The 23086-nt window shown below is 43.8% G+C and overlaps 1 protein-coding gene across 1 annotated transcript in view; it reads left to right on the top strand.

Annotated features, from left to right (window-relative positions):
* PDE6D (phosphodiesterase 6D) overlaps nt 1-13360 on the top strand; it is a 51483-nt gene extending 38123 nt beyond the window's left edge. The window contains exons 2-5 of the mRNA XM_032355170.1: nt 9059-9147; nt 9935-10060; nt 10770-10875; nt 12762-13360. Coding sequence (XP_032211061.1) covers nt 9059-9147; nt 9935-10060; nt 10770-10875; nt 12762-12843 — 403 coding nt within the window. The 3' untranslated portion in view covers nt 12844-13360. The remainder of the gene's footprint in view (nt 1-9058; nt 9148-9934; nt 10061-10769; nt 10876-12761) is intronic.
* The last annotated feature ends 9726 nt before the right edge of the window (nt 13361-23086 follow it).

Genomic DNA, 23086 nt, shown 5'->3' with positions numbered 1-23086 from the left:
AACATATTTGCAGTGGAGAAACCTGACAGCCATCCCCTCAGCCAGGTGATCAAGATCAGCATCAGTAATGATAAATCATGCTGATAGTACATAGCCTTGACATGGTGGGATGAAAATGGCACTTTACCTCAATGGTCTTCCGCCTTAAAACTCACAACCCCAGCCAAATCATGAGAAAAAGATCAGACAAACCCCAATTGACAGACACCCAGAAAATACTTGACTTGTTGGAACACCTGGGTGGCTCAGTTGGTTGGGTCATGATCCCAGCGTCCTGGGATCGAGTCCCACATTGGGCTCCTTGCTCAGCGGGGAGCCTGCTTCTCCCTCTGCCACTCTGTCTGCCTGTGCACTTGCTCTCTCTCTCTCTCTGACAAATAAATAAACAAAATCTTAAAAAAAAAAAATCAAAGTCCTCAAAAAAAAAAAAAGGAAAATCTAAGAAATTCTCACAACCCACAGGAGCTTTAGGAGACATGATTACTAAATGTTATGTGGGATCCTGGAACAGAAAAAGGACATTAAATTAAAACTAATAAAATTTGAACAAACTGTAGACTTTAGTTAATAATAATGTGTTAGCATTAGTTCATTAGTTGTGACAAATAGAAGATGTCTACAATCTATTTTCTACAGAATATATAGACACTATAATAAGTTTTCTTGTAAATTTAAAAAAGCTTCACATCGGGCTCTCTGCTCTGCGGGGAGCCTGCTTCCTCCCCTCTCTCTCTCTCTCTCTGCCTGCCTCTCTGCCTACTTGTGAACTCTGTCTGTCAAATAAATAAAATCTTTAAAAAAAAAAAAGCTTACTTTTCAGAAAGGGCTAGAATAGAAAAACAATTAATAAACCAATACCCTTCTTGGTAAATTGTTAGGAATTGAAATAATATAGCTCTTCCATCCCTAGATTAGTAATCAGGATCTGAGTTAATATCATTAGAGAATTATCTCAGTATCACTGAGAATTATTCAGCTTCAGGATGAACTGTTTTGAGGGACGTGAATAAATAAGTTATTTGGTTTTATGTAGAGGAAATCCACAGAATCATCAGAACAATGCCCAAATATAAGTCGACCCTGAATATAAGGCAATGTCTTAACATTCCAATGAAAAAAATATATATTTTTAAAAAGGGATTTGGGTGTGGGGCACCTGGGTGGCTTAGTCAGTTGGGCGTCTGCCTTCGGCTCGGGTCATGATGCCAGGGATAGAGCCCTGTATCAGGCTCCCTACTCACCAGGATCCTGTTTCTCCCTCTCCTTCCTGTTCCCCCTGCCTGTACTCACTCACTCTCTCTCTCTCTCTCTGTCAAATAAAAATATTTTTTTAAAAGGGGGGCGGTGGCGCCTGGGTGGCTCAGTGGGTTAAAGCCTCTGCTTTCGGCTCAGGTCATGATCTCAGGGTCCTGGGATGGAGTCCCGCATTAGGCTCTCTGCTCAGCAGGGAGCCTGCTTCCTCCTCTCTCTCTGCCTGCCTCTCTGCCTACTTGTGATCTCTGTCAAATAAATAAATATAAATTTAAAAAAAAAGAGGGGGTATGGGCGGAATAGACAAATGTATATTTTACCAACATAGTTAAGACCATAAATTTATAAAATAATATAAAATTTAGAAATATCCCTTTCCACTTGTCTGTAACTTTCTATGAAACAATATTGCCCAGATTTTTTACATGCTGCTTTGATGTCCATACCTGGCACATAGTAGTTTGTCAATAAGCACTTACTGAATGATAATTTGAGATCAGGTATATGGAGAGACCTGGATCAGTCTGGGAGGACCCTTTGAAGGTCTTTGACCAGGAAAGTAACAGCGAAAGTGAAGTAGTATTTAGCCTCTCCTCGGAGGCAATAGAGATGGCACAAACTTTCTGCTTAGGGGAGGCCAGGACATAGCCGGGGTTGGCATGGGTACACAAAAGGAGCCCAGACTTCGGAGTCAGGCAGATCTGGACTTGGAGATGTGATCCCAAGAGCCTCCCTGAGGAGGTACCCCTGAAGCCAGGATCTGGGAGTGTGAAGAGTAAGGGCGAGAACACTCAGGCAGCATCACGGGCAGAAGAGACACTAGTGTGCTGAAGAGAGAGACAGGAAGCCATTAAGGGTGGAACATGGTGACTGGGCACCTTGTAAACTATGCAAAGGACTTGAGTTTTGTTTTTAAGTGCAAAGGAAAACCAGGGGTTAACATCTAATTCACAGTTTTCATAAAATTACCTTCTTCTGTGAAGAGAATGGATTGAAAGAGGGAGCAAGAATGGAAGCGAGGAGGGGCACTTTAGGTAGCCCAGTTGGTTTCGCAAGGAAAGCCATCAGGAGCCTAGACAGGAGATGATAATGGATTCGTAACAGCACCACTCTGCTTCTAAGATTCTTAGCACCTTACATGAGCCAACTCATTTAAGTGTGCTGTCCCGTTAGCACCCTCTTTCATTCTCAAAAGTACTAGTTTGGATGATAAATTACAGGAAACTATGAATCAGCCAATTAACATTTTCAGGGGGACATTCTTCCTACCCATCAATTTCAAACCATTCTATGAAAGCCACTAACCATGACAACTCTGTAATATAAGATTCAAGCAGGAAAAACTGGAATCTCATCTCTGAACATCCTGAGCCCCTTTCTTCTTGTTCCCTTCTGTTTGGTCCTGGTTCTCAGTTACATGTGGGCATTTTTATTTGTCTCTTTCTCAGTATCTTTTTTTTTTTCTTTCTTTCCTCTTCCCTCTCTTTTCCTTCCCCATTCCTCCTCTCTACTCCAGTTTCTTCCTCTCCCCTAATCTCCTTCTGGTCTCTTCTCAATTGGCTGGTGAGGTCCTGCCATGTACAGTGGATCCGTTCTGTTTAATATATAAAAATGAAGGTATAGTTGTACTCGTGTCAAAATGCTTCTAGATGATTGTCACTAAATATTTTAAATTCTTTTATCCCAGTGCCTGCATTCACATCTTAAGGAAATTTACCTCATATGCCATTCATCTGACTGCTTTTTTTTTTTCTCCCCAAGCCTTTACTTCCCACTCCATCACCACTCCCTGCTGGCCTTCTCTACCTTAGGTCTGTCCCCAGCCCCCACACTGGACCAAAATCATACCAGGTCACAGCTATTTAAAACATAAGAAGACTTATGTAACCTTCTGTGTGGCGCCAAGTGACTCTCATTCTTCCCTGCGTATCTTAGTTTACTTCCTTTTTTACCTTTCCTAAGGCTTGACATTCTACAGACTATTGATTTTTTTTTTTTTCCTGAATTCATTGTTTCCAGGCTGAAGCTTATTTTTAACATGCTCTTACTTTTACATACGAGAGTGTGCCGCTTTTGTCTGCCTGGTTCCAAATAAGAAGGTACCAGGAACAGCTCTCCCAGCAGAGGTTTCCCATAGTAAAGGAGTTTTCCTTTGTGTTCACCCTGGGTATAAATCACCTGGGAGCTTTTAAATGAGAAAAGACCTGGCTGACCCAGAAGGTGGTATTTATAAATAGTCCTCTAACCTCCCCCACCCCTTTAAAGCTTCTACCTAATCCTCTCCTCTCTCAAGATTGGAAGTGACTTGACCTTTGAGTCTTAAACCTCAGGCTCTTTTTCTCTGAAAAATCTAGTTAACAAAAAGCTGCTAAAACAAAAAAATGTTTCCAACCAGATGATGATGAAGCCATTAAAGTTGCCTTTCCTTTCCAACAGTTTTTTTAATAAGTTTTATTTCCTTGACACAGAGACAGAGAGAGAGAGCACAAGCAGGTGGAGTAGCAGGGAGAGGGAGAAGCAGACTCCCCACTGAGCAAGGAGCCTGATGTGGGTCTCTATTCCAGGACCCTGGGGTCCGGACCTGAGCCGAAGGCAGTTGCTTAACCAACTAAGCTACCCAGGCACCCTCATTTCCAACATTTTTAGTGAAATACACTTCCTCTTTTGAGGACCATCTTTTCTTGTGGTTATTTTAAGATACCTACCTCAGGGGCACCTGAATGGCTCAGTCGGTTAAGCACCTGCCTTCGCCTCCGGTCATGATCCCAGGGTCCTGCTCAAGCGGAAGACTGCTTCTCCCTCTTCTCCTCCCCCTTATGCATGTGCTCGCACTCTTACTCTCTCCATCAAGTAAAAAATAAAACTTAACCAAAAAATACCTACCTCAATAATTTTTATTTCTTTTTGCTATTGAGCTGTCATGGATTTGTATTTTTACGATTTAAAAAGCTGTTCCCAAATGGCAGCATCTTTGCCATGAATTAAGAGTGTTCCTTTTCACCCCTACCTTAGAGAACTTGGAGGGACTCTCAGTAGCCTGCATCCCAGCATCACTGGATGGAGCTCAGTGTGTATTTCTCTAATTTTGTGGTATTAATTGAGGGTGAAATCTTACAGGTTTTGGTAGGATTATACAATGAAGTCCATGATACAGACTGATAGGTTTCTGGATTAAGGTACATGCAAGAAATGCCTAATAATTGAACTGGCCAAAATATGTTTTTAAGTATATTTCCAAAAAAACAATAATAAATTTCCTAAAGAGATAATTAAGTCCTTAAACTGATCATTTATAAAAACAGGAGGCGTTTATGTTAGGAAGATAAGCCATATATTTTAGCACGTTCTCTCCCTTGCTGTAAAATGGAGGAATCTTCAGTTCACCATCCACTAATCATCAGAGAGCACACTCTCATTTAAGACTTCTTTCTTTCTATCCTCTAATAGATTGAAGAGTAAATTCTGGTGCCAGACTTTTTTCTTTGCTGACCCAGGCCAGCAGCAGTAATGGTTTTTTTGGGAACTGCTAGCTCTGATCTAGCTGTTGCTTTACAAAGGGAGCCCCCTTTCCCAGGCTTTTCTCGCAGTAGTTTTGCTGGAATGCCTCACTTGTATGTGAGCCTGAAATTTTAAGAGTAATTTTAGTTTTGTTAGTTAAGAAAATCTGGTGTCCAGTGTGGCTATATTGGTACCTAAGAGAGTATCCGAAGAGAAAGAATGAAAAGCATGTACGGAGCTGGTTAAATGAGTGCTGTGTCTTCTGAAAACCTTGGGCTTAAATGTCTAAGGCAATTCTGTTAGATCTGAGTTCTGAGTGGACTTGCTGGAGCAGTAGTAGCTACTGTTTCATTTCTCCAGCTGGGGAAGCTTTGTCTTCATATACGGAGACCCCAGAATAGCTAAGCGTATTTATGGTCATTGGAATTTTAATACGGGATCTGGGGGTGCGTGGCTGGCTCTGTTGGTAGAACATGCAACTCTTGATTTTGAGCTCGTGAGTTCAAGATCCACACTGGGCGTAGAGCTTACTTTAAAACAAACAAAACACACACACACATACACATTTAAAAAAGGTGATCTAAGTAAGTGTGTATACTATTGACTTGCTTTTGAATTTAGTTTTTAAGAAAGTGGAATTTCAAAATATGAAGCAGAGAAGAAGAAAACTGCAAAGGTATATAAGAGCAGTAGTATCTGGGGATATAATGAGCATATGAGGAGACTGTTAGGATTACACACAAGGAGAAGAGAGAAGCACAACCAACCCAACTTGAAAGCAGTGGTAGGTTCATAGGGGAGTGGGGTGGGGGTGCAATACACCAGCAGGTTGAGAGCACAAGAAGCCAGGGTAACCCTTGGTTATCTTTTGTGACTTCAGTAACAGCAAAACCTAGAAAGAATGTCTCCAGAGGGTTAACTGTACCGGTTCATGCATAGTGATGCTGATCAGCCATGTTGCTCTGGGTTCAACACTGCAAGCTACCCAGTCAGAAAGGCTGAGGGCTCCCTGGGGTTTCAGTGGTCACAAAGCAGGGAAGTTTGGGTTAGCACAGCTCCTGCCCCCATCTTGCAGAACTGCTGATTTTTCCTCCACTCCTAGTACCCAGGCTTCTAAGCCTGGGTCATGTGCTTGCCCCCAGCTGCACCAGGCCCTGGAAGGAAGGATTTGGATCTTCTAGTTACAGTAATGCCTTGCAGTCGCTGCCTCCCACAGGGGCAACATGGTGCTATTGGGAAGAGGGCTTGGTTGCTAGACAGCAAAAATGGAAAAAAAAAAAAAAAAAAGGAAAAAGAAAAGAAAAAAAAAAGACCTGTAAACTTTATCAACTGTTTATCTGAAGGTCCATCTCTTTGTGAATATTAGCTATCTTTCTCAGACTTAGCCTTTATGTATGGAAATATGAATGTTTTTAAAATTATTTGTCCATTGTTTAAAAAAACTTAGGACGGTCTTTTTAAATTTAGTGTTCATATTTATCAAAGTTGTGTGTGTACATTGTTCAGAGTTCTAGTCCTACCTGGTTTTGAATGATGAGCTGCGTTCTGTATCCTTTCATTCCTATTTTCTACTCCCTGGAGAAAACCATTTTCAGTTTCTAGCTGATTTATTTACTATTTATCTTCATATTTCGGAATTGCACACTGTGGCTATGCCTTAATGTCTCTATTTTAGGCATTGTTTATCGACTTCTCACTGTGGAAAATGAGTTTTGTTCTTTCCCAGCACTTTCTGCCTGACCACACATACATGCTCTTCTCCTTCCCCCATCCTCTCAGGATAATCGTATTGGATCCATAGTCTGTGGTTTTATTATTACGACTATGTTAGCCCTATTTGCAATGATGCCATGTAGTATAGTATAACTGATTTTTCTCCCAGTGCCACCTTTGATTTTTCCCTGATGTTAATTATTATCTTAGTTTTTTATTCATTTACTTAGGCTTTCTGTGCTTCTCACTAATGAACCCCCAAATACCCCCTAACTGTATAAATCTTTCCCATTTAAACCCATCAGATATTCTATGAATTTCATCTTCTTAAGATCTCTTTCTAAACCTTCTGACCTGCTCTTGTCTGGACCTCGGCCTGTCACCCTTTAGTCCTCTAAAGAGGACTTTTTCACCTGTATCTTGTTTTAGTCCCTTGCTCATGGATTCAATATCGTCTTTTTCCTTAGTCTTCCCTGTCATTTTGAAATAGCATATTATCGTTAGTTTCTTGAGAAAATAAATCTTTTTTTAGTTTTAGGAGTTTCCCTGAGATTCATAAAGGCACTGCTTCATTTTTTTCTACCCTCCAGAGTCCTTGTTGAAAAGTGTGATTCATTCTGTTTTTTTTTTTTCCCCATTCTGATTCTGACCTTTATGTGACTTGTTTTTCCTCTGGAAGCTTTGCTTTAACCTTGACGTTTTGCAAGTTCACAATGATGTGACTTGGTCACTTGCTAGATCTTCAGTCTGGGACATTTTCTCGAATTAATTCATTGATCACTTCTCGCCATGGTTTTTCGGTTCTGTCTTTCTTGAACTCCTGTTAGATTTTTGGATCTCTTACATTGATACCTGGTTCTTTTATCTTTACTCTCCTGTTTTCTGTCCTTGTCCCTTTTTATTTTTCTTTCTGAAAGAGTTCCTCAGGTTTGTCTTCCAACCCTTGCACTGAGTTGTTTGGTTCTGCTATCAAAATGTGTATTTTTCTAGCGTTCTTTTTTGTTCTCTGAATGTTCCTTTTTTTCATTGCTGTTAGTGATTCATTTATTGTATGATGAACAATACAGAAACTAGAAAATATAACTGCTTAAGTTAGAAGGCATTTTATGATTAAATGAGATTATAAATTGACTAGCCTCAAAATTTGTAAACTTGAGCCAGAGAAGATCACCTAAAATATACAAAATTTAATTGTATATGATTTTTAGTGTATAAGGGTTATATTATCTCTGACTGTTTTGTTTTGTTTGTTTGTTCATAGATTTTATTTATTTATTTGACAGAGAGAGAGAGACAGCAAGAGAGGGAACACAGCAGGGGAGTGGGAGAGGGAGAAGCAGGCTCCCTGTGGGGCTTAATCCCAGGACCCTGCAATCAGGGCCCAAGCCAAAGACAGATGCTTAATAACCGAGCCACCCAGGTAACCCAGTTTTGTTAGTTCTTAATACTTCTTTTCAAAAGTTTGTATCTTCTGGGATGCCTGGGTGACTCAGTTGATTAAGCATCTACCTCCCACTCAGATCATGATCTCAGCCTCCTGGGATCAGGCTGCTCCCCCTGCTTGTGCTCTCTCACCTCATTCTCAAATAAATAAACAAAATCTTTAAAAAATTTTTTTCTATCTTCCTCTGTAGTCTCTTTTTTCCTCTTAAGTTGCTTTTTTCTCTTTGTTTTGGTTTGTCTTTCATTTCGGTTTCTGGTGATCCTTGGCTAGTTTCTTATATCTAAGAACAGGCAGTTAAATGGGTACTTGAGGGGCACCTGGGTGGCTCAGTGGATTAAAGCCTCTGCCTTCAGCTCAGGTCCTGATCCCAGGGTCCTGGGATCGAGCCCCACATCGGGCTCTCTGCTTAGCAGGGAGTCTGCTTCTTCCTCTCTCTCTCTCTCTCTCTGCCTGCCTCTCTGCCTACTTGTGATCTCTGTCAAATAAATAAAACAAAAACAAAACCAAAAAATTTTTTAAAAATGGGTACTTGAGATCTGTGGACTTGTGAGCAAAATTTATGGGCTGTGGGGATGGTCTGCATGAGTCACTTCTTGGGATACCTCTCTTATCTGTTTCTTTAAGTCTTTTATCTTGGCTGGTCTGATTCTGTTGGAAAATGTTTAATTTTGTACTATTCATTTTCTCTCTCCTTGCAGTTTCTAGATGTGTAGTCTTTGGTTCTCATGTTATACATAAAAATATCTCCAGTGTGGGGGGCGCCTAGGTGGCTCAGTCATTAAGCATCTGCCCTCTGTCCGTTCTGATCAATCCCAGCCTGCTGGGATCTGGCCCCACATTGGACTCCCTACCCAGCAGGGGAGCCCTTCTCCTTCCTCTGCCTGCCACTTCCCCTGCTGGTGCTCTCTCTCTGTCAAATAAAGAAATAAAATCTTTAAAAAAAAATCTCTGTTGGGTCTGTGCTATGATCTTCCTTTAGATGTCCTTTGGACCCTCCTACACCTCCTCATTTGCTTTCATGGCACTTGGTAGATAGGCCGACTTGCTAAAAAATAAACAGGAGTTGGTAGCAAATCTGAGAGCTAGAACACACCTTGAGTGCAAAGTTGGAGTCGCTTTCAGTGCATTGTTTTCCTTAATACATTTGATCAGAAATTGGATGAACCTCCGGGATGCTGAGACAGGGAAGATACTGTGGCAAGGAACAGAAGACCTGTCAGTCCCTGGAGTGGAGCATGAAGGTACTCCCCAACCCTTTGCCCTGCACAGGGCTCTGATGTTTCAGAAGCAGGGCCTAAGCATCAGGGAGCTAAATTAATGCAGATCCTGATGGGTAAACCGCTGCGGGCACAGCATGTGTTACTGAGATTCTCAGTTCCTTTCCTACCTTTTTTCCCTCTCACTTCCCAAAACTCATTCTGTGCTGAAATTTTAACATTAAAACATGCCTAAAGATATAAACTAAGCTCTCAACTTTTTTTTAAAAGAAAATTACCATTTTTATCTCCCTGAAATAAAAGAAAAACTAAGGAGTTAAAACCAACAGAACAGAGTAAAGAAGGGGTCCATTCAGCCCTTTTCCTAATGAAAACAGCTAGGGAAGGCCCTTAGATGCACTATATCTGGTGTTTCTTAAAGATCTTTCAGGGGGATACCTGGGTGGCTCTGTCGGTTAAGCAAATGCCTCCCGCTCGGGTCGTGATCTTGGGGTGGTAGGATCTTGCCCTGCATCCCTGCATCAGGCTCTCTGCTCAGCAGAGAATCTGTTTCACCCTCTCCCTCTGTGCTCTCTCTCTCTCTTTCTCTCTCTCTCAAATAAATAAATAAAATCTTTAAAAAAATAATAATAAAGATGCACTTGACCAATTGGGGACCTCTGTCTTTAATTGTGTTACCAAGGCTTTTCTCTGAAATTTAACATAGATAATGTGTTCTCTAAGTCAGCTCTAAGAAGCTCCCAGAAACTTAAGGAATTATAGTATGTGATTTTCATTGAGAATGGCTTCAATATTTCTTTTTATTTACCAGCCCGTGTTCCCAAGAAAATCCTCAAGTGCAAGGCAGTGTCTCGAGAGTTGAACTTCTCTTCAGCAGAGCAAATGGAAAAATTCCGCCTGGAACAAAAAGTTTACTTCAAAGGGCAATGCCTAGAAGGTATTCTGTGGCCTAGTGCCTGGAAGCCCCACTTAGGATGACAGAGTAAAAAGGCAGGACCCAGTGAACTTAAAACACTGCTTTGGTAACGTTCATTTTGCAGCTCAGTTTGTGATGGGATTCCTACACCTTGCGAGACTGGGGGCCCCAGCAAAAACAAAGCTAGCAATGACAAGGGGCTTTGAGCCCAACAAAAGGGTTTCTGACACTAGTGGGCCTGGGTTGGTGCCTGCTTTATCACTGGTGAATTATAATGTGGTCACGAGGAAGCTGCCAACAAGGGCCTGGTACAGAGCTCTCAGTCTCCCACAGATCTGGCCACCAAGGCGACTCTGCACCGAGTTTCCACCATGAACTGTAAGAGTGCATGTCCGTGTCTTACAGCTGGAATTGCAAGTGAAAGGCCTAGTCTGTTCTTCTGTTTATCATATACACATAGCCTGTTGCTAAGAAAGCATTGCTTATACTGTATCTGCCCACCAGTCCTCATCCGTTAGGCCCTAGAGCAGAGGGAGTAAGCCTCTGGTGTGGTCGGGGGACAGCCTGAGGGGTTGTCATGCCTCTTTCACATGCCTCTGACCCCAGAGGTTTCTGATGGCTTCATTTGTGGTTCTTGGGGTAAGAAGAGGCTCACTCTAAAGGGGGGGGGGGTGCAGAGCCCCGAGACACTCTAGGGTGCCCACTCACCAGCTTTTTGTTCTTCCTTCAGAATGGTTCTTCGAGTTTGGCTTTGTGATCCCAAACTCCACAAACACCTGGCAGTCCCTGATAGAGGCCGCGCCCGAATCCCAGATGATGCCCGCCAGCGTGCTAACGTGAGTGAGCAGACCGCAGGCGCCGGGGAGTGGGTTCCAAGCAGGGGGGCTGATGGTGCTGCTCAGCGGGCAGCCCCAGGTGAAAATAAGGGGAGAGAGTATTCAGGGGTATTTGAGTTTACAGGTTACTGACATGGCCATAGGAAAAAGACAGTGTGATCAAATGGAAAAAAATATAAAAAACTTTAGATTAGACCTTTAGACTAAATTCCTGATTAACCCTCACTCGCCGTGCAGTCTTGGACAATGTTTACCTCTCTGGCCTTATTTTTCTCCTCTCTACACATAGAATTAATAATTCTATCTCACAGAGGTGTAGTGAGGATGAAAGAAGATGATATGGGAGGAAACTGGCCTGTACTCTATATTAAATCTAGGCTAATTTGCTCACTTTCCTGACAGCCAAACTTCTGATACTCTGTACTTTTCTTGAATGGCCTTTAATGGAATCTGGCAAAGTTCTAAGTTTGTTTTAGAGGATAATGTTTGGTTATGGTTTTTCAGAGACTAGCTTACCATTTTCATAGTTATGCTTCCTGCTCAAAGAATAATTTGTTTGTCCTTTATCCAAAAACACTGTCAGTAAGGGCCCAGCTTACATTTTCTCTTCGGAAAAGGTATTAGACTTTCAGAGGTCTTAATAATAGTGTCTAGTAATGAGTTATTCCCACAGATATTTGTGTAATATTGGATTGTCCCCTTAAACAGATCCTTGGTGAAAGCCACACTGAATGTAAATAGAGGTTGTTTGCTTTGTAAGATCTTGCTTTATAAAATGTTTTCTTTAATAGATTTTTAATTACAATGGTAGGTATTTTTATATTCTAATAGCCAATTCAATCTTGAGTTTCTTATGTACCTATTTTATAATTAATTGCCAACAAAAATGTATCTGCTGGCTATTAATTACCCTGGGAAAGTACAGGGTAGTATATAGAAGGGCATTTTTTGTATTTTATTAACCTTCACTGACTCCTTCTTGACCAGGTCCAATAAGTCTGTGATGGCTTATTTAGGTTCTTTAACTCACATTTTACTTTCTGGAACCCAAAAACAGTACCTCTATTGTCCTTAACTTGGTTCAAGAGTGGTTTGGTTTGGAAACTCTAAGATACCCACCAAGAAAAATGAAATTCTCCCCTGTACAATGGTGTGTCATTTGGGGTTCTTTGGCTCCAAGCCATAGAAATGAGTCCAGCTGATAGGACAGACCTGAAGGGGGGTAGGGGTGACGGGTGGCGGGTGGCACTGAGACCTGGGCAGCTTCAAAGATGCAGATGGCAAGAATCCATCTATGATCTCCTTCAGGAGCAGCCATAGGAAGGATCCTGCTCCAACGGGGAGCAGGGGAAGAGTCTGATTAGCCCATATTATGTCCTGTGCCCAGCCCTCTGCCAGGTGAAGGAGAGGCTACTGGACTGACCCATGGACTGGAGATGTGGTGGGTCCCCAGAAGAAGAGCAGAGTGCTGTTACCCAAAGTGATGGAAATAGATGCAGGAAAGACCAACCCATAACTGCCTACCAGAGATCTGCAGGTTTCCATGTATATCAAAAAGTCACTCATATTTAAAAAAAAAAAAATAAGTCTTATGTATAAGCACCCCTGTTTGCAGAGCACTCTGCTAAGGGGTTTACATATATCAAGGATTAAAACATGCTCTTTCTTCTTGTTTTCTGAACTTGAGGAGAAAAAAATCCAATCACAAAGTTAAATGTCACATTAGACTTCTAACCCCATTTGGACGTAGATTTAAGTGTCCCCAAGCCAAAATTCTAGGTAGGTGCGTGTCCCCAGGCCCAGCAGACCCAAACTGAAGCCACTTTGTGGAAATGAAATCTGTTGCCTAACACACTCACTCTTTTGCCCTCTCTTCTTACTTATAGTGGGAATGTTATCATAGAGACAAAGTTTTTTGACGACGATCTTCTTGTAAGCACATCCAGAGTGAGACTTTTCTACGTTTGAGAGAAGAATGTGTGTGCATTTCAAGAATTTGGGTTTTGGGGGGGAAAGGAGGAAACTGTTGACTTTTTTCCTCCACGCATTTGATTTTTGACATTTCCACCCCTAATTCCCTGTACGGCAACCCACCTGCGGCCACCAGGGGACCAGTTCTGTGTAGGTAACCAGATGGCTCTTTCCTCCCAAGCCGCCATCTTCCACTGACCAGACTCAACTCCCAACCCCAGACCAGGACAGAGGGTGAGCCTTGACTCCTTCCCAGGGTGACACAGGGACAGATGCTTACCACAAGAGCCAATGCTGTTCCCACCCCCTCTGCTTCCTCCTTGGGCCCTACAGGCAACGCATCTTCCTTTGGCCCCTGGTTTTGGAAAAATTCATATTCCTGACCTATGTTTAGTTTTTTTCCTACCATTTCTATTTCATACATTCTCATACATTTAACTTGTAAAATAGACTGTGATATTATTATTACGTAATGAATTAAAACATATGAATTAAAATATTCCTACAGTCTTTAGCATGGCACTGCTTTCATCTCTGCTTTTTCTGGAACATGAACCCAGCCCCATGATGTGAAGAAAGACATTTATCAGACCATAGGACCACAACTGTATTTTACTCCAGAAATCAGCTAATAGATTTTGCATTCCCGATGCTTCAGTTGCTGCTTTCCAAGAATGTACAACGTACCCAAACAAGACCCATAACCTTAACATTTGTCTTTGAGACATGATATGCAGTGGTTCTTTTCCACAACATCAATGTCCCCTTTGTTTGGTGTTGCTTTTAACTTTTCTCATACCTTTATGATGTACCTTTACTCAAGAGGTTTCGGGAAAGGGTAGAAGTCCAAGCTGACAGAGTAGAAACCCTTCTTTTCTTATGTGAGAGGACAGAAGTTCCAGAATGGAGAAAAGATCTCCCTGAAGTCATGTGGAGAATGGTGGGAACACATCTGGGATGGGGTGGGGTGCTGGGAGGCCTTAAAACCCAGGCAGAAGAAGCCAGCGTGGGAGAGAGTGATGGTAGCTGGGTGCCTGCAAGTCTGATGTGACAGAGAAGGGTTCTTTTTTAGAAGCTTACCTCTGAGCTACCAGCAGCCTTCACTGTTCTTTATACAATATCAGCAATTAAAGGGTTTCCAGTTCGCACAGTAGTAAGGCTGAGACCAGAGGGAAGGAGAATATAGCCAGAGATGGGCCCTCTGGCGTAGCCCCTGCTCACATATTCCTGCTCTTTTTCTTACCAAAGGGTCTGTTTGCCTCTGTGGGTGGGGAGGAGAAGGACATTTTTAGTGGACTGTCCCCATCTTTCAGTGATAATTCCATTTCTCACATGAGGGCTCTTGTCTTCAAAAGCTAATTTTTAAATACCAAGATTGGATGAGAAAACAAAGTTAAAATGAATCCAAATTTCCTTTTGCTTTCTGGAAATGCCATCTCTTCCCTCAGAGTGAGCTCGTCTCCTTTCCTGAACTACGTCTGCTCCCCAGAATTCCAGCGGGGAAGGCGCTTAGGGAACTGGACACCTCCCAGTGGAGAGAAGTCATCCCAGGGAAGCTTCCCCGCCTTGCTCAGAGCCTCCTTCACTGCCCCTTTCCACTCCCTCACCCAGCCAGAACTGTCAGGGACACACTTCTTTGTCAGCTGCTCTGAGAAAAAAAAAGAACTATAGCCTAGTCATTCTTAGACATTCACCATCTCTCCAGGCAACAGTGTGTGTGTTCAGGCAGCGCTGATCATTTTATCATGAAACAAGGCCCAAAAAGTGTGCTCCAGGGACAGTGCGATTGACAGGTTCTGAGCTGTGCAGGAGGGACTGGGGCTGGCCGGGAGGATGGCTGCAGCTATGAGAGGAGGAAGAGGGAAGGGGTGCGGGCAGGGATGAGCACAAGCGAAAGGAGAGGACCCAAGAGCTGTGGAGACTCGGGCCCTTGTAGGTCAGGGTCAGCTCCAGTAGGATAGGTGCAGGTCTAAGTGCTTGCAGAGCTGGGGGTTTTGCGGATACATCAAAGGCCACAGAATGTTACAAAAGAGAGGCATGCAGCCCAGGCCCGGCACGTGTACGGGTACCTGCCCCACACTCCAGAGATTGGGGTTCAGTAGGTGCAGGGCCCAGAAATCTACCTGCTGCAGCAGCCCAGGTGATTCTGACACAAGCGGTCTGTGGACCAGACCTTGAGAAATGCTGGTAGAGGCAGTAAGTGTCAGAGGCAGATAGATGTACACGGGCAGCTGTAAAGTAAGCTAAAGTCGCATGCAGGCTTGTGGACTTCTGTGATGGGGGTGTGGTGAAGCACCGAGTCTGGCCTCAGTTGGGCGGGAAGGGGTTGGAGGGAGTCCAGTCCACCGAAGGCCACACTCGCACTCTTCCCATATGCATACGTTGAAGGCACAGGCCTGGCTTTCAGGGATTTGTCTCTAGTAGAGGGAGGTGACAGGTGACGGTAACGCCTGCAATAAGGGAAGTGCAAGGTGAATGAAAGGAAGAAGAGATTTTTTAAAAAGTGAAAATGAAATAAATGAGAAGAGATTACACATACTTCAGCAAAATCCGGAAAGCCCTCTCTTCTCTGAATCCTAAAACTCAGCCTACGAAACATGTTCAAGTGACCCTAAAAATATAAATTTAAAAAAACTAAGACTTGTGGGGTGCCTGTGTGGACCAGCTGGTTAAGCGTTAGACTTCAGCTCAGGTCATGATCTCAGGGTCCCAGGATGGAGGCCCGGTGTTGAGCTCTGCACTCAGTGGGAAATCTGCTTCTCTCCCTCTCTCTGCCCACTCTGCCCCTCCCCTGGCTCATACTTATTCTCTCTGACTCTCAAGTAACTTTAAAAAAATTTTTTTAAATAAGGCTTTCCTGGGGCGCCTGGGTGGCTCAGTGGGTTAAAGCCTCTGCCTTCAGCTCAGGTCATATCCCAGGGTCCTGGGATCGAGCCCCGCATCGGGCTCTCTGCTCGGCAGGGAGCCTGCTTCCTCCTCTCTCTCTCTCTGCCTGTCTTTCTGCCTACTTGTGATCTCTGCCTGCCAAATGAATAAATTAAAAAAAGTCTTAAAAAAACAATAATAATAAGGCTTTCCTTCAGTCCTGCGACGCCTACAGCTCCTGCTCCATCCTCTTTCTCTGCAGATCAAAATTCCTTGGGATTGTCTCCACTCACTCTTTCCACCTCCCCACCTCTCATTTACTCCTCAACAACCACTGGCTGGCTGGCCCTGACTGGGGGCCTCCTTTCCACCAGTATGTCCATGAACTCCACTGACCCACTGCCCCCTGCTGGTCCTTCCTGCTTTGTCTGCTGCATTGGATCTTCTAACACCTCCTGGAAATTCTTGTGGATTCTGGGAGCCCCTTTCCTGGGAGTTCTGCTCCTTGCAGGCTGTTCATTTGCTTCCAACCACCTTGTCCCTAAAATCTTTGTTAGTGGATTTCTGGATTTTTTTCTGTTCTCTTTCTTTCTTTTCCTAGCTGTTGTATATCGAGAACATTCTATGTGCAACATCTTTAAGCATTATGCATTCAGTCCACACATTTACTGAGCACTGTTTGTGTACCAGACGCTATATTAAATGATGGACATACTTGTTCAACCAGTGAAGTCCCTACCCTCCCATTCCAATGAGGAGACAGGAAGCGAATAATTTTAGGTAGCAATCAATGCTCGAATTAAACAGGACTGTCCAGTGCCTGCATCAGTCTGATGGGAGAAGCAATGGAAAGAAGTCAGCGTTCAGCTTTTGACTACCAACCCAGGAGGGACAAGTTCCCAGCAAACCAAGAGCCATGGAAAGCTGGGCTTTCTCAAAAAGATTTTTAAGTCCCTTAAACTATCAACAAAGCAAGAACTGGGTGGTGGAAGGAAGGGGGCACACAGGATTGTCTCATTTACCACAAAGAGCTCCTCCTTGTGGGAAGAGTGAACCTGCCACTTCCTGCCCCGGTATAGGATGGAGAGGAGGAATGAGGAAGAAGAAGGCCACAGAGGTCAGCAGCAGATGTCTCTGCTTTCCTTCCCCGCCTCCTCCCTCCCAGGCTGGGGTGGAACTGGCAGATAAAAACCGGGTTCAGGGGAAGGAAGAGAATTTCAGGGTTGATAACTGCTTCCTGGAGGTTAGCAGGGCTGCCCCACAATCCAGACCAAGGCCTGTTTACTAGCCTTACAAACATCTTCACCCCGACTGCTCCTGCCGCAGTTCCTAGAACTACCTGGGGCCTGTCGGGCCAAAGGCATCTTCTTCCCTTCTGATTTATCCTCCAGGTCTCGGCCAAAAAGAGCGCCAAAATGTGTGCCAGGTCACCAGTCCCTTTGTATTGAACAGTTTATTTTCAGAACTTGCTGCTAGTGACCTGGTAATTGTTTTGCGGCTCTCAAAATACTGTTAAAATAATCCTCAAAGTGAAGACCAAACCTGGCTTAGCAGTTTTTTGGTGCACTATTATTTGGTTCGAAGCTAAGCAGCTTTGTCCATAGTTGTGAATAAACGGGGGGGTGAAGTTGAATGGAGTGAGAAGCAGAGATTTGGTGGATACATTTGGTTCCTAAACTGTGCACCAAGGCACCCCAGGGCACTGCAGCAAATTCACAAGGGTTCCAAAGGATATTTTAATTTTCAAAGGAAATGCAGTCATTGGGGATGTCTGTTGTACCGTGCTCACTATTAGCTCAAGATAGTTCAGTTTCAACATTATACTGCACCACACCACGTTCTTTTTGGTGAGTTATCTTCTCAAAGCTGAATTTTTGCACATTTTGGCGATAAAAAAGTACCCCTGAAAAATCCATGTGAACAGGGGTGCCTAGTGGTTAAGCGTCCAACTTTTGGTTTCAGCTCAGGTCATGATCTCATTTTGTGGGTTCGAGCCCCACATAGGGCTCCACACTGAGGGTGGAGTCTGCTTGGGATTCTCTCCCTCTGCCCCCCACCCCCAGCTGCACTCACTCACATGCTTTCTCTAAAATAAATGAGTAATTTTTTTTTTTTAAAGTGTGAACAGGAAATGAGGGTGGTTGTGTCCAATCTGATTCCAAGGTTTGAGAAGATGTGCACACATCACATCAATAAGTCATTGTGATTACAAATAAAATAAAAATATTTTTCTCTCGATTTATGTGTCTTTTCTTTTTCCCCAATAATATGACAGCCACTAGGTTAGGATATAAATACTTAAGTTGTTTGAACCTAACTACATAATAATAATTTTAAAAATATTTTGTTTTTGTTACACTATGGAAAAATGACTGACACACTAATTGTGCCGTGAACAGAGGAAGTTTAGGGACCCCTAATAAGCTATTTTAGGGTTTTTTTCAGAGTTTATTTTTTTTAAGTAATCTCTACCCCCAACAGGGGGCTCAAACTCATAACCCTGAGATCAAGAATCACATGCTACTAAACCCTCAGTTTAAAAATAATGCCTGGGGCGCCTGGGTGTCTCAGTGGATTAAGCCTCTGCCTTCAGCTCAGGTCATGATCTCAGGGTCCTGGGATCAAGCCCCGCATCAGGCTCTCTGCTCAGCGGGGAGCCTGCTTCCCCCTCTGCCTGCCTCTCTGCCTACTTGTGATCTCTGTCTGTCAAATAAATAAATAAAATCTCAGTGGGTTGAGCCGCTGCCTTCGGCTCGGGTCATGATCTCAGGGTCCTGGGATCGAGTCCCGCATTGGGCTCTCTGCTCAGCAGGGAGCCTGCTTCCCTCTCTCTCTCTCTCTGCCTGCCTCTCCATCTACTTGTGATTTCTCTCTGTCAAATAAATAAATAAAATCTTTAAATAAATAAATAAATAAATAAATAAAGCCTTTCAGGAGCACCTGCCTGCCTAAGTCAGTAGAGCATGCAGCTCTCAATCTTGGGGTCGTGAGTTTGAGCCCCATGTTGGGGGTAGAGATTACTTCAAATAAAATATGCCTTTCAGAGCGTTAGAAACCCAGGCACGTGCATTAACATCACTGACAGCCACAGCAACAATTATTTACCAGCCCCGTAGGAACCCCGAGACAGCTCCTGGTTCCGTGGAATGCTTTTGGATTCTTGTACTTATTAAAGAAAATGTTTTCAAAGGAAAAGAGGGCATTTATTCAAATTTCTTAGAGTGGCTTTTTTTTTTTTTTGTAATATTTTATTTGTTTATTTGACAGAGATCTCAAGTAGGCAGAGAGGCAGGCAGAGAGAGGAAGGGAAGCAGGCTCCCTGCTGAGCAGAGAACCCGATGCGGGGCTCGATCCCAGGATCCTGGGATCATGACCTGAGCCGAAGGCAGAGGTTTTAACCCACTGAGCCACCCAGGCACCCCTAGAGTGGCTTTTTAAATGACTTGATTTATTCAAATCATCCCCCAAATAGCTCTTCTCAATTATAAGAGGATAAGCAAGATTATTATCACTTGGATGTTTTATATATAATTGTTAATTTCATTTGGGGGTAAAGTATGTGCATTAGAGCCATACAACATGAAAATTTGAATACAGGGCACAGGGCCCCCCTGTGTAATTAAGTACACATGATTGGTGTACGTCTTTACAGAACTTGAAATTTCATTTCACTTTTATGTTATAGGGAATGATAATGGTCCTTTCTTTCCTTTCCTGGTATGTCATTGGCCATACACGCTGTTTACTCAGGGTCCAGCCCTTGGTCAGGATTGGAATCCAAATCCTCTTTTCTGGAAGAATGTCTAATTGTTTCTTTCTTTTAATTGGCTTGTATTCAGCAACAGTCTACAATACGTTCGGTACAATTAGGCTAAGGTTTTTCTTAGAGGGTTCATGTTTACTTAAAAGTAGACACTTGATATTCAAGAGGTTTTATGACCATCACGATCCTCCAGTGTTTCCAGGTTCAAATGATACCATTCGGGCACAGAATTCTGAGACCTCAGTATGGATTTGGTTGTGTTTTGATGCAATCATTTGCTGAAAGAAACCTTGCCTCTGCCCAAAGGTCTCCCTTGAGAGGCAAGTGGCCATTGGGAGTGCCACATCTAAGAAATGCCATCACTTAACAAGAGACTAACCATTTAAAAGTTAAGTCACCCCTGAGCAGAGCGGGAAAATAATAGAAAGCCCACCTACCTAATAATGGAACTCATTTGACACCAGGGTCTTTAAAATGGATTCAGACCACACTGTCTCCAAGGAAAGAAATGAGCATCTCCTAGTAAGAGGTGCTTACTGAAAGGTTGACTAGTAGAAAGGTCATTGGGCCCTCAAAGTTGACTAAGGACAATGTTGACAAAGGGGTCAGAATTGGAGAATCCACTGTCACTTGCCCCCATGTGGCTGGAACCCATCCAACCTCAGTATCTTCTAAGAGTAGATGTCTGGGGGCGGCTGGGTGGCTCAGTGGGTTAAGCCTCTGCCTTCAGCTCAGGTCATGATCTCGGGTCCTGGGATCGAGCCCCACATCAGGCTCTCTGAGCCTGCTTCCTCCTCTCTCTGCCTGCCTCCCTGTCTGGGCTTGTGGTCTCTCTCTCTGTCAAATAAATAAAATCTTAAAAAAAAAAAAAAGAGTAGATGTCTGTCCAGCATCACTGTCAAGCAGGCCGCACCCCCAGGCTCTAGTGGAAACCACAGGAGTCACACTTGGGACATTGTGGGGAGATTGGTGAGAAGGACCCAGAGAATACCTCTGGGAAGGGGCAGTAGTTTTCCTGGGATACAGAATGGAGATGAAGATGAGATGAATTTCTAAGACAAAAGAGCATGTGCACATTTTTTTTTTGGAACTTGACATACAGGGTCAAATGCTTTCCAGAAAGGTTTGTACCCATTTCCACACCTTAGCAATGTCCAAACCTACTGACACTAACCACATCCTGGGCTGTGTTGACAAGGGTCACAGGACCCCAGACACCTGCCACTGAGGGAGCCTGCATGAGGCCTGTCTGTACAGGAGTCTTTGGCCAAACTATGGAACCAGTTCCCAGAGGAATCCTTTCCTATCATCTGTTTAGTTCAGCAAACAGTCCCTGAGCCCTGGTGGGGGTCCTTGTACAAGATCAACTTTTTCTGGACACTAACATCCTTCAGTATGTTAACAGTTTATGTGAAAAAAAAAAAAATCCAAGGGGCGCCTAGGTGGCTCAGTAGGTTAAGCCTCTGCCTTCGGCTCAGGTCACGATCTCAGGGTCCTGGGATGGAACCCTACATCCGGCTCTCTGCTCAGCAAGGAGCCTGCTTCCCCCTCTCTCTCTCTGCCTGCTGCTCTGCCTACTTGTGATCTCTGTCTGTCAAATAAATAAATAAAATCTTTTTAAAAAAATGAAATCTTGCCATTTGCAACAACATGAATGGAACTAGAGGGTGTTATGCTAAGTGAAATAAGTCAGAGAAACACAATTATGATTTCACTCATGGAATTTAAGAAACAAAACAGGGTCATAGGGGAAGGGAGAGAAAAATAAAATAAGATGAAATCAGAGAAAGAGATAAATCATAAGAGACTCTAAACTACAGGGAACAAATAGTGTTGTTGGAGAGGGGGTGGGGGGGATAGAGTAACTGGGTGTTGGGTATTAAGGAGGGCACATGATGTAATGAGTTCTGGGTGTTATATGCAACTGATGAATCACTAAACTACCTCTGAAATGAATAATACACTATATGTTAATTAATCAAATTTAAATTTTAAAATTTCAGGTCAAATTTGGAATGAGCTGCATCTTAAACTATCCTCTTAGAGACTCCTTCATATGTTAAAGACCCAGGGAGTCTGTTTTCTTTCTTTTTTGTTATGCAAAAAAAAACCCCTTCCCATTGCTTACCCAGCACTTTGCCAAACAAGATGGATTAACCTCTCAGGCACACCTTGGAGCAGAGAGACAGTTGGGAGATGCCAGGCTGCATGAAGATGGGGGTCTCACCCATGAGTCCTATGACACTGCGTTTGGCTGTGAGGCATAGGTGGGAACCCTGTAAGTTCTGTGAGTTCCTGGAAGGTCAGAGGACCAGAGACCACTGCAGGCTGGAGAGAGGGAAAGGGGCACTCCAGGCAGTAGATGCAAGGTGGTTAGCTCAGATGACTGGGCCATGGCCCGCCCCACACACTCGGCTGGAAATGAGTCCAGCAGGGACTCTGGGATCTTATTGAGAGATGAACCATGAGCATCACAGCCTCTTCTGAGACTGATTCACCTGCCTCTGTTCTCCTTCAACCTGGAAACCACACCAGAAGTCAATACCGACACCCCTGTGCTCTTCCTTCCTCAAGTTGTCTTTGGTTCATGGAAGTCTGATTGGCTTCGGAGTTTAGAGCCTGGAGCCCAGTATCCTTCGGTCTACTAGTGTGACTCGGTTACAAATGACAAAAAAGCCAACCTGAACCAGCCTGAACTAGAAGAAAATGTACTGACTTGCATAATTGAAAAGTCCAGGGATTGGTACGGCATTACATACAGGCCAACCCAGAGACTCGAGTAATGTCATAGAACTTGGGATCCCTCTGCCCCTTGACTCAACTCTTCTGTGTAGGCTGCAGTTGCCACCCCTCACATCACCTTAAGTTCAAGTCTCACTGCCCAGGCCCAAGCTCCTTCCCTTTGCAGCGACTCAATCAAAAAATCCCAGGAGTGGGCACCTGGCAGTCTCAGTCAGTGGAGTACACAAGTCTTGATTTCAGAATCCAGAGTTCCAGCACCATATTGGGCTAGAGCTACTAACCTTTAAAAAAAAAAAAAAATCCCAGTGCTCACTCTGATTGGATCAGCTAGGGTCATATGCCACCACTGAGCCAATCAGTATAGCAAAGGGTTCCTGGGCACTGATTGGCCAAGACCATGGCCATATTCTGCTGGTGGAATTGGGTTGAGAGTGGGGGAGGGGAAGTTCTTCAAGAGGCAAACTGGACACCATTTCAGGAGATTATTGCCAAGAGAAGGGTGATGGGATGGCTGTTGGTGTCAAAAACAACATATGTCCCCTGGTACCTATGGAATCTTCACCAGCAGCTCCTTCCTGGGAGAGATCTGCTCCCTGCCGAGAGCCTCACAGCTGGGCCCCGGCTTGGCTGAATGTGAAATGAGGTTGTCTCAAGTGACCACCTGGCACTTCTCGTTGCTATGGGCAGCAGCTTTGACGGAGAGCTCATGACATACTCCCTCCAAGCTGGGTCCCTTGGCTATGCTCAGGACTTCACAGCCACAGGCTGCTAGGCCTTCTCCTTCAATAATACATCTATCATTCCCCTAGTATACAAGGTCAGTGTTGCAGGCCGCCTTCCAATGTTTCAGCTGTGTTTCCTATTTGAGCT

This window comes from Mustela erminea, chromosome 8 (assembly GCF_009829155.1).
Source record: "Mustela erminea isolate mMusErm1 chromosome 8, mMusErm1.Pri, whole genome shotgun sequence".
NCBI classification, from domain to species: domain Eukaryota; kingdom Metazoa; phylum Chordata; class Mammalia; order Carnivora; family Mustelidae; genus Mustela; species Mustela erminea.
This window is presented reverse-complemented; position numbering and strand designations above follow the sequence as displayed.